This window comes from Macrobrachium nipponense, chromosome 20 (assembly GCF_015104395.2).
Source record: "Macrobrachium nipponense isolate FS-2020 chromosome 20, ASM1510439v2, whole genome shotgun sequence".
Taxonomy (NCBI): domain Eukaryota; kingdom Metazoa; phylum Arthropoda; class Malacostraca; order Decapoda; family Palaemonidae; genus Macrobrachium; species Macrobrachium nipponense.
This window is the reverse complement of record NC_061089.1, coordinates 20,772,329-20,785,188: the sequence shown is the minus strand read 5'-3', so window position 1 is coordinate 20,785,188 and position 12,860 is coordinate 20,772,329. Positions and strand designations below refer to the sequence as shown.

The following is a 12,860-nucleotide window of genomic DNA, read 5'->3' as shown; positions in this document are numbered from 1 at the left end:
GTCAAGTCGTCTAAGAGGACGCATGATGGTTGGCCTCCTTCTCGTCAGGCTTCGGAGTCTCGGGTAGGACGCAAGTTACGGGAGCAGGACGCAAGTTACGAGAACAGGACGCAGGACGCAAGCTTCCGGAACAGGACGCAGGACGCAACCTCGGAGCTCAGAAGGACGCAGGACGCAGGCGGCAGGAGCAGGTTTCTTCACGCGAGGTTGGAGAAGATTTTCTGCAGCAAGACCTGGGTTTACAGGATGTGTCTTCGGCAGAAGAGGAAATAGAAGACTTAGAATCAGGAGGAAGAAAAAGAAGGTGAAAACACCTTCTTCAGATTATAAGAAATTGACGAATTGCCTTCTTTCACTTTTGGAGGGGATTTTCAGCCTGCAGCTCCGACATCACCCCTTTCTCAATTCTCCAAGAATAAAACTCCGAAGAAGTCCTCGTTTTTGAAGATGAAGTTTTCGATTACGGCTAAGAAGGCTCTTCAAGAATTGATACGTGGTTGAAGGAAAAGAGGGAAGCGGGCAAGACTGTGTTCTCTTTCCTCCTGCCAAATTGGCATCGAAGTCCGGAATTTGGTATGCGACAGGGGAAAATCTCGGCCTGGAGTGCCTGCCTCCTCCCAGTGGGGGATTTTTCCAACATTGTGGACAGTTCCCGCAGACATGCATTGAATTCGGCCAAAGTGTGGTGGCTCCCATCAGAATTAGATCATCTCTTGAAAGGGATTTTCCGGACCTTCGAGTTTTTAATTTTCTGGATTGGTCCTTGGGAGCCTGGGCTGGGACGAACAGTGGAAGATAATGAAGCAACGGCTTCTCAACTCCCAAGCAGTATTATGTCCTGCATGGACAAAGCCTTAAGGGGGATGGAGCGAATGAATTGGCATCTCTTTTCACCGCAGGAGTTTTAAAGAAAAAGGTCACTCCTATGCTCTTTTGCTGCTAAGGGCGTTTCTAACGCCCAGAAATCCGAATTGCTTTTTTTTCCCCACTTTCGGAGCAATTGTTTCCTGCGGATATTATCAAGGATATTTCGCTTTCCTAACTCAGAAGGCGACGCAGGATCTGTTAACTTCTCGGTAAGGAATTTTTACCAACAAGGTAGTTAAGAAGACTCCTAAGGAATCAAGGCAAGCTAGTCAGCCTCCCTTTCGAGGCAAGTCCTTTTCTCGTCCGGCCTTCAGAGCAAGAAGAGCTCCGTCCAAGAGGGGTTCGAAACCCAGTACTAAACAATGAACAGCAAGTCCTTCAGACATCAGTAGGTGCCAGACTCCAGAAGTTTTGGGAGATTTGGCAAGAAAAGGGAGCAGATCCTTGGGTAGTCAAGGTGGCCAAAGAAGGTTACAAGATCCCTTTTCTAAAGAGACCGCCTCTTGCGACATCGCCAAGAGAGCTGGGAGCTCACTACAGCGATCCAGGGAAACAAGAAGCACTACAAGAACAAGTTCTTTCTATGCTCAGAAAGGAGCAATAGAACCTGTTCTGGATCACTTATCTCCGGGATTTTACAACCGGCTGTTTTTAGTAGCAAAATCCTCGGGGGATGGAGACCAGTACTGGACGTAAGTCAACTCAATTTATTTGTGGAGAAAACAAAATTTACGATGGAGACGACGATTCAGTACTGGCAGCGGTACGTCCAGGGGACTGGATGGTCACCCTGGACCTTCAAGACGCATATTTTCATATCCCAATTCATGCAAGATACAGGAAGTACCTGAGATTTGTGATCCAGAACAGGGTTTTTCAGTTCAAAGCCCTCTGTTTTTGGACTGTGCACAGCCCCACAAGTTTTTACAAGAGTGATGGCGAGCGTGGCGAAGTGGCTACACATTCTAGGAATAAGAGTGTCTCTATACCTGGACGATTGGCTCATAAGAGCCCAATCAAGAAAGCAATGTCTGGAGGACTTAGAAATGACGTTAACATTAACGAAAGAGTTAGGGTTGATGGTGAACTTAGAAAAGTCGAATATGAACCCCAGTCAGGAGCTAGTTTATTTGGGATTCTGATCTCCTCTGACTTTTCGGGCTTTTCCGTCTCCCAACAGACAAGATCTGTGCATCCGGAAAGTGCAAGCCTTTCTAGAGAAAGAACAATGTTCAGCACGAGAGTGGATGAGCTTACTGGGGACACTCTCGTCCCTGGAACGGTTCGTTTCTCTAGGAAGGCTTCACATGAGACCCCTACAAATATTTTTGAACCAAGTCTGGCCAAGAAATCGCAACCAGATTCCTTCCTGTTTCGAATTCCTCGCAAGATCAAAGAGGAGTTAAAGTGGTGGCTAACTCCGGGGAAGTTAGCAAAGGGAGCGTCTCTCCAGCAAAAGGAAAAAACCCAGACCATGTATTGGTTCTCAGACGCCTCGGACGCAGGCTGGTAGCGACTCTCGACTTCAGAAGTTTCAGGTCGTTGGAGCAAGGAGGAAACGGCTTGGCATATAAACAGGAAGGAACTGATGGCGATTTTCTTGGCCTTGAAGGAGTTCAACGCGTGATTCGCAACAAGGTGGTACAAGTCAACGCGGACAATACCACAGCTCTGGCGTACATCCCGCAAACAAGGAGGGACACATTCAATCTCTCTTTGCAAGTTGGAGGAGGAGATCCTTCTTTGGGCAGGTAGAAGGAAAACGTAGAACCCTTGTCTCACCAGAAATTCATTCAAGCCCGGGAGGGGGAAGAATTGTGAGAGCGGACCTGTTTGAGCCTGGAAGGTCAACTGTTCTATCAAACAGAAATGGACGCTTCATTTCAGAAAGTCATGCCAGAGTTCCTGATGGGAAATTATGGGGTCGCCGCCCAGTAGTAGACTTGTTTGCGACAGCAATGCGAAGAGATTGACGACGTATTGCTCTCCAGTCCCAGACCGTCAAGCAGTCGCAGTAGACGCTTTTTCTTCTAGATTGGACGGGGCTAGACGTCTACGTCCTTTCGCCCTTCAAGATATTAGGGAAGGTTTTGAAGAAATTCAGGGAGAGTCAAGGGACAAGAATGACTCTCATAGCTCCATACTGGCCGGCCCGAGATTGGTTCACAGAGGTACGGAATGGACCAATAGATTGTACCAAGGACACTTCCAGCAAGAGTAGATCTACTCAAACAGCCTCACTTCAACAGGTACCACAAGAACACCCTCGCTCTGGGTCTGACTGCGTTCAGACTATCGAAAGACTTGTCAGAGCGAGGGGGTTTTCTAGAGAGGCGGCCAGAGCGGTGGCCGGAGCTAGAGAGCCTCTACTATTAAGTTGTACCAGGCGAAGTGGGGAATCTTTCGCAAGTGGTGCAAGAGTCGGAAGATTTCTTCATCCAGTACCTCCTGTGACCCAAATTGCCGACTTCCTTTTATACTTAAAGAAGGAAATAAAATTGTCAACTCAGACGATTAAAGGGTATCGGAGTATGTTGGCTTCTGTATTTAGACATAGAGGTCTAGATATTACAAATAATCTAGATCTGAGAGACCTCATAAGGTCTTTGCAACAAGGAAGGAGCCCCAATACAGAGCGCCTCCTGGAATCTCGATGTGGTCCTTGAAATTTTTAGGAACTAGTAAGTTTGTTAACCGATGGATCAAGCTTCGTTGAGAGATATCACAAAAAAGACCATCTTTTAATGGCATTGGCCACAGCTAAAAGGGTGAGTAGCTGCAAGCAATTAGCAAACATATTGGTTGGAAACATGACAAAGCGGTTTGCTCTTTTCAACAGGGGTCTGGCCAAGCCAACGAGAATCCAGCTCATCCATGGCCAGGTCGTTTGAAATGATGGGTCTTTCAGATCTAGTAGGACAGGAACAAGAGATAGTTCTTTGTCCAGTAAGGGCATTGCGCTATTATTTGGATAAAACCCAGTAAGATTAGAGGAACTTCAGAATCACTGTGGTGCTCATGTGAAAGGACCCTAGCAGAGCAATGACAAAAATGCTTATGGCCTTTTTCCTTAGGGGAACTAATTAAAGAATCTCATATTTATGCCAAGAAGAAAATTTCGGCATCTTAAGGTTAAGGCACACGAAAGTGAGAGCAGTAGCTACTTCTTTGGCTTTTAAAAAGAATATGGCCCCTCAAAGATATCATTGAAACGACGTTTTGGAGGACTAATTCAGTTTTTGCAAGTCATTACCTCAGAAACGTAAAAAACACGTTTGACATTGTCAAACGTTTGGGGTCCAGATGTATCCTCAGGAGCAGTATTGGGCAAAGGATTTTCCACCCCATAACTTACTAACATGCTAGGTATTTTAATGAAGGGTGTGTTTGTTTTTACGGTTGTCTGAGAGGGTGATTTCCTCTTCAGGTCGGGTTGAAGTGTAGTGTGGGGTTAGGTTCGTTGAGGTGTGTGGTTCAGGTGGTCTAACTTATCCTAGCATGAATGCCCGTGGTAAGAGAGGGCTAGGGTTTCCTGTCAACAAATTGGTCCGTCCAGTTGTCAGACCACCCTTGTATTTAGCTTCATCAACTAATAGGTCACGTCCTAGTTGGAAGCTACTAAGGCTTAGCAGGCTAAGAGGCAGGAATGCTGAAGTCAGCTACCTTAGCAGGTAAGGAATCTAAGAGTATTTTAAATTTTTTTTAAAACTCTTACAATGTTGCTGTCTTTGACCCACCTCCAAATGTGTCAATCAGCTATATATATACCTTGCAGTAAGTGTTCATACATGAAAATGATGTTATTATGATTATAACAAAGTTTCATGTATACTTACCTGGCAGGTATATATAATTAAATTAAACCCACCACCCCCCTCAGGAAGACAGGGTTCAGAGAGAAAAATAAACTGACAAGAAAATGGGAAATGATTCCTGAGCACCAGGCGCCACGGGAGCGGGGTGGCGATCACCTGAACTACCAGTGATCTAGCGGTTGCCGCGAGTTTGAAAATTCTGCCAGTGCGAACAGAGAATATAGCTATATATATACCTGCCAGGTAAGTATACATGAAACTTTGTTATATCATAATAACATCATATTTTCAAATTATTTTTGTGACTAATACATTGTTTATGGTAAAACTATAAAAATAGACAGTTATATGCATTTTTAGAGGGGGGTTTTGGTGTTTGAATTATTAAACTAGGCAGCTATAAAGGTTCATAGAGGATGTCAAGTATTCACATATTTTAGCTATGTGCAGGGGTTGTGGTCCCTATCCCCCGCGAATCCTGGGGGTCGACTGTATTACAGGTACAACAAATAATCGAGGTTTTGAGTGCTTGTCCTAACTTCATCTACTGACAGTACATGCAGCTGTTGTAACTGGAAATTAACACCATTTACCACTTTTCTTTTGCATGAATGCAAGGTCATTTCATGTATCAAATGTATACTGTATTTCCATTAACATATAGAGTGATATAGAATACAGTTTTATGCAAAACTTAAGTCTTTATTAATGTTTAATAGTGTTGTTGGTTCATAAGTTACAGAGTTTACATAAATTTATGTGATTATGACAGGTACGATGAGTATGAATTGTCCCAGGGAATTACTACTGTTAAAGTCTGTCATGATGGAGGAGAAAATGGTTTAGGGAGCTATCCACGGATCAATGGGTCAAATACACCAAGAGGCAGTGATGAAGCTTCAGAGGCATCAAGCAGGTAAAGTGGATGTTCTGGTCTTGTTGCTTGACCTAACTAAAGAAATATGGCTGTTGAAAATAAAGACTGTTACTACAATAGTTTTTAAGTGGAGTGTAATTGCAAATTACATAATAAATGTGAATGTGCATTAGGTAAATTTTGTAGTATATTTAATTTTATCTCTCTAGTCTTTGCTAGTCAACAGTTTAAGTAATTCATGATTATTGGCAAAAAGAAATACCATAAACCTTAAATTACTGTACTATACAAGTTTAATTTTCAAAGTACTATCATTATTTTTTGTTTTCTCATGCAGATAATTTATCAGAGCATTAAATATAAAATATAACAAGCTTTACATTACAATTCAATATTGTTTTCTGAGCATATGTATTATCGTGCAGGATAATAATTTTAAAAACACTGTATTCAATTGAATGGTAGAGTGAACTTTTCACTTCATGCAGTAAAAATAGTTGCCATAAGCAATACAGTAGGTTCTCTGTGTCATTCCTTTGACCCCAAGCTGCATATCTGGCAGCCTTTTACTCTTCATCTGTTCCTTTAGGTCTATTCTCATCTAGCCGTCCAAATTCTTAAACTTAATATTCTCTTCCAGTTTCCACTTTTCACTTAATCAACATTTTGCATTGTCCTTTACAGGTCTAGAAATATGACACAAAATTGGTTAGCATGTAGAGTAGGGCAGCTGTCTGTGCATTTTCTTTCTCAATATAACAATTTTTTTGGCTTCAAAGGTGCACTCTGAAGCGAGAATTACCTGCTATCCCTCTGAGTGCTCAGCCTGATCCGGCAGCTTCTGAATGTAAAGTCGAACGTACTCAGTCACAACATTCTTCAGATCTTTATGCAGCTGTTGGAGATGTTAATGATGGTGAGTCATTATCACAAAGGGGGGGGGGGGGGGGGGGGGGGACTGACATCTCGTACTTTAGTGCTTTAATTTTCAACAACAGATTAGAGTAGCTGCTTAAAAATTAAAAATTGGTCATACACTGCCTTACATAATTTATTTGAGGTAAGGCGTTTTGTTAACAAGAATGGCCTGGTATTGTAAGCAAAGCATTATATATTTTTATTACTAAATTTTAAAAACAGATTGATGATACAAACGTAATTGTAATGCAGAGTAAAGAAATTTTTCAAGTATTACATGCTGTTGAGAGAAACAAATAACTGTACTTATAAAAATATGATGTATTTGTTGATACTTCTGAATTTTCTTCTGTTCTTCCAAATGCATTTGGTTGTATAGGTCATATAGGCCAGTGGTCATATTTTGTGGAATACAGTAATTCATTATGTTCCTGAACCACAGGAACTGGTGCAGCTAAGGTCATTGGTGGGGTCCAGGTCCTTCCTGCTAATGCCATAGGTCAGGGTGGACGGGCTGCTGTAATAAGAGATGCATCGATTACGTCCCCCACCAGCCCTACTAGTCCACCCACAAGTGATGCTAGTGCTGCTGCTGCTCATCCATATGCCAAAGTGAAGAAGAATCATCCTTATGCTCATGTGAAGCTACCAAAGAGTAAGCAGATTTTTCTTTTTAGGTCATCTATCACAACATTTTAATAATGACTAAATGTTAAAACAAAACATTTAGAATGATTACAATTTAAAACAAAAGTTTTCAAGAAATATTATTTGTAAACAAAAGAAAAATTAAATTTTTAGTCTTGAAGATATGCATTAATATTTGTTGGCTTCTTGATTCATTGTATTGTTTTTATTTAACAGTAGTACTAGTAAGAAATGTGATTGCTTTTCGTATATTGAAAGTCACTGCTTTCCTTGCCAAGTATATGTACATACTTGACTGCTTTTACTATGTAAATATTCCCATAAATTTGAGTTCACAAGATATGTATTTTATTTTAGTGTTTTCAATCATGGTTACTTACAATGTAGTACTTATTTGTATTAACAGAGGATCATCCATATGCGAAAGTGGTCCGAGACGATTCTGAGGATCCAGAAACCGATACCGATAATTACGATGACCCCAAAGCTATTACCAAAGATAAAGGGTTTGTATTATATGAAATTTTTTGTTTTTTTTAATGTACTCTTAAAATAAGGAAGTAGTTTTTGGTCCTATTTGAAGAAAAGATGTTAATAGTCTAGGTAAACTCTGCAATAGTAATAGTAAACAGGAAATTTTTTACGTATATCTTTTAGACCCTGAAGCTTTATTTTTAAAAGGTATATTTTCCTGCCAAATTTTTTAGAGAAAAATACTGTATTTGTGGAACTACTGTATAAATAGTGTCATATAGTAGAAAATTTAAATAGTTTTAATATCAGCTGATTATGCTGATGTTGATCATCACATATGAATATCCCAGTCTGTAACTTTTGTGCTTATGTCCTTGAAAGGCAGAGAAAGAAATCCACTCAGAAATTACATTTCTTTGCAAGTCTCCAATCTTTCATCTTTACCATCACATAACTGTTCACTTGATGATTAATGATTTCTGGTGATGGTAGTAAAGAAAGGCAGTTCTCTGAAAACTTTTAATGTATTTTGGAATGGTTGATTTTCGTGAAATGTTTGTCTAAAGAGAATTAATAAAACATTTTCTGTTATATTTAGTGCTGGATGGAAGGGAGAAAGTACCTATGAACCAGCACCACCTGTCCCCGAAAAACGATTTGACATAGAAGAGGAGTCTACTCAAGGAGCAACCCCTGCTGAAAGTGGACTTATGTCTACCTCTGTGACCTCAGCATCATCAGCTAAGGGACCATCATCTCCAAGGTCACCCCATCTCACCACCCGATCTTCCATAACTCCAGGCTCAGAGCCGTCACCAACATCCCCACATGGTGCAGGAACAGCTGCTGACAGACCTCCATCAGCAGAAATCCCAGCAGCCATGGCTATCTCAGGACGAACTCCAGCAAATGAAGAGCTGCCTTATATGACACCACCACTTCTTCATGTAAGTGATGTTTTATGTTAACTATTATTCATGTTTACAGTGAAATTATGATATTACTGTATAACTTTTAATATATCAGACTTTACAGATGACCTGTTATTCATCATATTTATACAAGAAATTTTTCTTTTATGTAGCAAAACGAAGAGGTTTGTATTCAGGAATCTTAATTCTTTTTATTTTCATTTTGGGTATTTTGTTCTTTACAGTAAGTACATATAATCTTTAAATAGATGAAACTCAGCCTTTTCTGAGATAGCTAATCCTATGATTATAATATGAAATTTGATAAAATTAGTGGAAATATACATAGTATATGTAAGAATAAACGTAACATAAAATGTAAGAGAAATTCATGTTGAGAAACAATAACATTGATATGACCTAGCTGTAAAATATTTATCTCAAAGATATAGGCTTTAGTTTCCAAGAGATGTAATCTGCACTTCATAATACGTACTGTATTCCAATATTTAGTTATTTGGAGTAATGATATGAGATAATTTAAATTCAAAATATTCCAGATCCAGAGGTGATGATGTTATAGTGTATTTTCATGCATTCATTGGCAATATACTTGTGTTTTTATCTTGTTACAGTGTTTTGTTAAAGATTGTTTTGATGTAAGAAAATTGAAAATGCTTTTTTATTGATTACTTTTCAGGGTTGATACCCATGTGTGGTGCTAGTCTCATTTTACTTTTTTATTTTCATATTATTGGATCGTATTTTTAGTCAGGAGATAAATCCTTTTGTTTTGAATATTTGCGTGATAATACAGTAAGGCCTTATTTATGAGTCATTTAGCAACCATCTTTTTCTAAGTGTACTTCAAACACATGAATGGTTAGGTAATTGATCATTACAGTATTTATTATTTTTCTGTGCACCGTTTAGTTGCAGTGTTGAAGTAATTTTGCTCTACTAAATATCATTAAAAGATCTTGTTTGTATATTAAAGCAGCTGTTTGTAGATTCTGTTATTTAGTTTGGTATTTTATTTTTCAGGCAGGGATTGAGTTACCCCAGCAGCAAAATTTCAGTGGTGATTCTCAAGATTCTCGGGGCTATACAAGTATAAGTGTCCGAGAACCTTTAGCTGCCTTGAAAGCTCAAACTGCAGGTACTGCTGCAAGTCAGTCATCACAAGCAACCCAGCCTATGGAAGGAGAAGGGTAATTATAGCTATATTTTCCCCTGTACTTTAATTAAGGGACCAATACTATATAGTACTTGACAGTGAAACACTAATTTATATACAACTAACAAGTTCTTATGCCTGGTTTTACAGATGTAGTAGTTTTTCTTGGGTTTGCTTTCTAGATTTTCAATTTCTTTACTATTAACTTACAAATTGCTTGGTTCAACTCTTGAAAATGTTACATTACAAGTGGATCTCTGTGATGTAAGCACATTAGATATGGTTCATAGAATGACTGCATAGACATTGGTACTCTGGGATTTCATTCTTTCCCTGGCTTGATTCTTCATGTATCATACCCATTTACAAAGTTAGAATGCTAAAAGTAAAGGTTTTATTCATGATATTTCTAAGAGGGAATTTTGAGGATTAAGGAACAGTATATCACTAATAAATTAATTTGATTGGTGGCCATGTGATAGCATGATATATTTTAAAACACTAGTATATGTACAGTACAATATTACATGTTGGAATGGAAGGCTCTTTTTACATCTGACTTGACCTCCCTGGTCATTTAGGTTTTTTTCCTCATAAGTAGGGACTGCCTTTATGTTAGTTGTGTTTAAGGGATTTTTAAAACAATCCTTTATTACTTGGTGGTTTAACCCTTAAACGCCAACTGGACGTATTTTACGTCGACATTTTTTGTCTCTCGGGTGCCGACTGGACGTATTTTACGTCGACATACAAAAGTTTTTTTAAAAATTTGCGGAAAAATACTTTTAGGCCTACCAGCCGAAAACTCTTGAATCACGGGCCTTGGGGGATGCTGGGAGTTCACGAATCAAGGTGTTGTTTTGTTTACAATCGTTACGCAGGCGCGCAAGCGCGAATTTCTTTCTTGCCGCACTAAAAAGTATCTGTGACACATCTCGGAAATTATTTTGTCACTTTGACATAATTTTTTTACCATTTTAAATTAGCCGTTACATAAAGTTTTATATATGAAAATGTGCACATTTTTATGTAAAACACAACAAAAAAATACTCATGATTGTAGCTTTTATCAGTTTTGAGATATTCTCATATAAATAACGATAAGTGCCAAAATTTCAACCTTCGGTCAACTTTGACTCTACCGAAATGGTCAAAAAACGCAATTGTAAGCTAAAACTCTTATTTTTATACATTCAACTTCCCTGCCAGATATATACTTAGCTATAGACTCCGTCGTCTCCGACAGAATTTCAAATTTCGCGGCACACGCTACAGGTAGGTCAGGTGATCTACCGCCCTGCCCTGGGTGGCAGGACTAGGAACCATCCCCGTTTTCTAATCAGAATTCTTTCTGTCGCCGGACCATCACATTGTTGTTGGTTCCTCTCGATTGGTTTTCTTTTTTCGCCGGCAATTGATCTTCTTGACCGACTTTTGGTGACGTATCTGGATTGTTGGATTGGCATATAGCGCTTTTGTGGACTGTTTTGTGGACTTGATTTTTTTGGATTTTTCTTTAAATATGTCTGACTCTGGTATGGTTGTGAGACGTTGTGTGAATGTAGGCTGTAAGGTGAGGTTGCCGAAAGCTTCGGTAGACCCTCACACGGTATGCAAGAGGTGCAGGAGTATGAATGTTCTTTTACTAATACTTGTAAAGAACAATGTGAGAATTTGAGTGAGAACGAATGGAAGAATCTAACTAATTATTTGAAAAAGTTAGAAAGAGAGAGAGCGAGGAAGGCTTCTCATAGAAGTTTAAGTATTCTAGATCTGAACTAATTCCAAGCTTGGGATCTTCCCCAAGGGTAAGTATTGCTACTTCTCCTTCCATTGCAGCCCCTTCTCCTATTGCAGAACCTGTAGATCCAGCGAAAGAACTTGCAGATCTAAAAGCAGCCTTCAAAATAATGGAAAACAAAATGGCTGCCATACAAGGTAAGGCTAGTGATTTGTCATTAGACCGGTGATATAAGTGTCCCCATGTAGTGGAGGGGGCATCTGGTCGGCTCAGCAACGCTCCTAGGTCTAGACCTCTTTCCAAGCTCAACCATGCCCAGAGGAGAAGGAATGTCGAAAGCCGAAAGGAGGTTGTGGAGAATCCCCACCGATCAGGTGTCCCTTCGGCGGTTCTGTGACACCCCAGACTGCCAAGGACAGCTATTGTAAAGCGTCCTACTGAGTGTTTCTCGTCGTCGGGAATCTTCATCACCGAGACGTGATTGGAGAGATTCCGATCGATCTCGGCCTCTCAAGAGGAGTTGGAGGGCGAAGACAATTGACTCGAGCCCTGAAAACTTCCCTGAGGAGTCTCCATCGGGAGTTAAGAAGGCGAGAAGAGCCATTCTTCAACCAGAGTGAGAAGGAGGCAGGAGGTGGAGGCTATGGACTCCTCCCCTCCTCCTTCCCCTCCTCCCGAAGAGGATAAAGAGGAAGCTACAAAGAGGTTCATGATGGCGATGCAGGAGCAGATTTCGTCATTTGTAGGAGTCCCTGTCAAAGGAGCCTCCTAGAAGGAAAGACACTTCCCTTCCTATTAAAAGATCCTCCAGACGTATGGAGGTATCTACCTCCAGGATCGATACTCCTACCCGAGGTGAGGTTTCCTGTACGGACCTGGATGAAACAATCAGACGTCTGGGCACCGGCCAGGAGTGAGGATCCACCCAGGAGGCCAGGAGCCAAGAGCCAGGAGTGAGGATTCAGCCAGTATGCATAGGAGCCAAGAAGAGCCAAGAGTGTGGAGGCATCTACTAGGCCAAGGAAGGCAAGAGGCCAAAGAGCCCGGAGGAGCCAGAGGCAAGAGCCAAGAGCCAAGAGCAAGAGCCAGGCAGGAGGCAAGAGCCAGGGAGCAGAGCCATGAGGCAAGAGCCAGGAGGCAAGGGCGGAAGTCAAGAGGCAGGAACCAGGAGAGGCAGGAGTCAAGAGGCAAGGAGCCAGGAGGTCCGGAGTCCGGAGTCCAGTCAGGAGTCCGGAGTCAGGGAGGCAGGAGTCAGGAGTCAGGGAGGGGCAGGAGTCAGAGCCAGGAGGCAGGAGTCAGGAGGCAAGAGTCAAGAGCCAGATCAAGAGTTGGGGACTCGGTCCTGGAGGTTATGACTCTTCGCCAAATGGGAGCTCCTCTCCTTCAGAACATAGGAGGTCTTGGAAGGACTCTTCCTCAAAACTGGGAACGT

At 41.0% G+C, this 12,860-nt stretch overlaps 1 protein-coding gene across 4 annotated transcripts in view; it reads left to right on the top strand.

The window, feature by feature from the left end:
- LOC135222928 (mucin-2-like) overlaps nt 1-12,860 on the top strand; it is a 53,388-nt gene that overhangs the window by 17,656 nt on the left and 22,872 nt on the right. For 3 of the 4 annotated variants that reach the window (XM_064261379.1, XM_064261372.1, XM_064261388.1), the window contains exons 3-8: nt 5,455-5,598; nt 6,339-6,475; nt 6,920-7,132; nt 7,532-7,631; nt 8,198-8,546; nt 9,555-9,721. In XM_064261379.1, coding sequence (XP_064117449.1) covers nt 5,455-5,598; nt 6,339-6,475; nt 6,920-7,132; nt 7,532-7,631; nt 8,198-8,546; nt 9,555-9,721 — 1,110 coding nt within the window. The remainder of the gene's footprint in view (nt 1-5,454; nt 5,599-6,338; nt 6,476-6,919; nt 7,133-7,531; nt 7,632-8,197; nt 8,547-9,554; nt 9,722-12,860) is intronic. The other variant, XM_064261391.1, reaches the window with a different exon arrangement.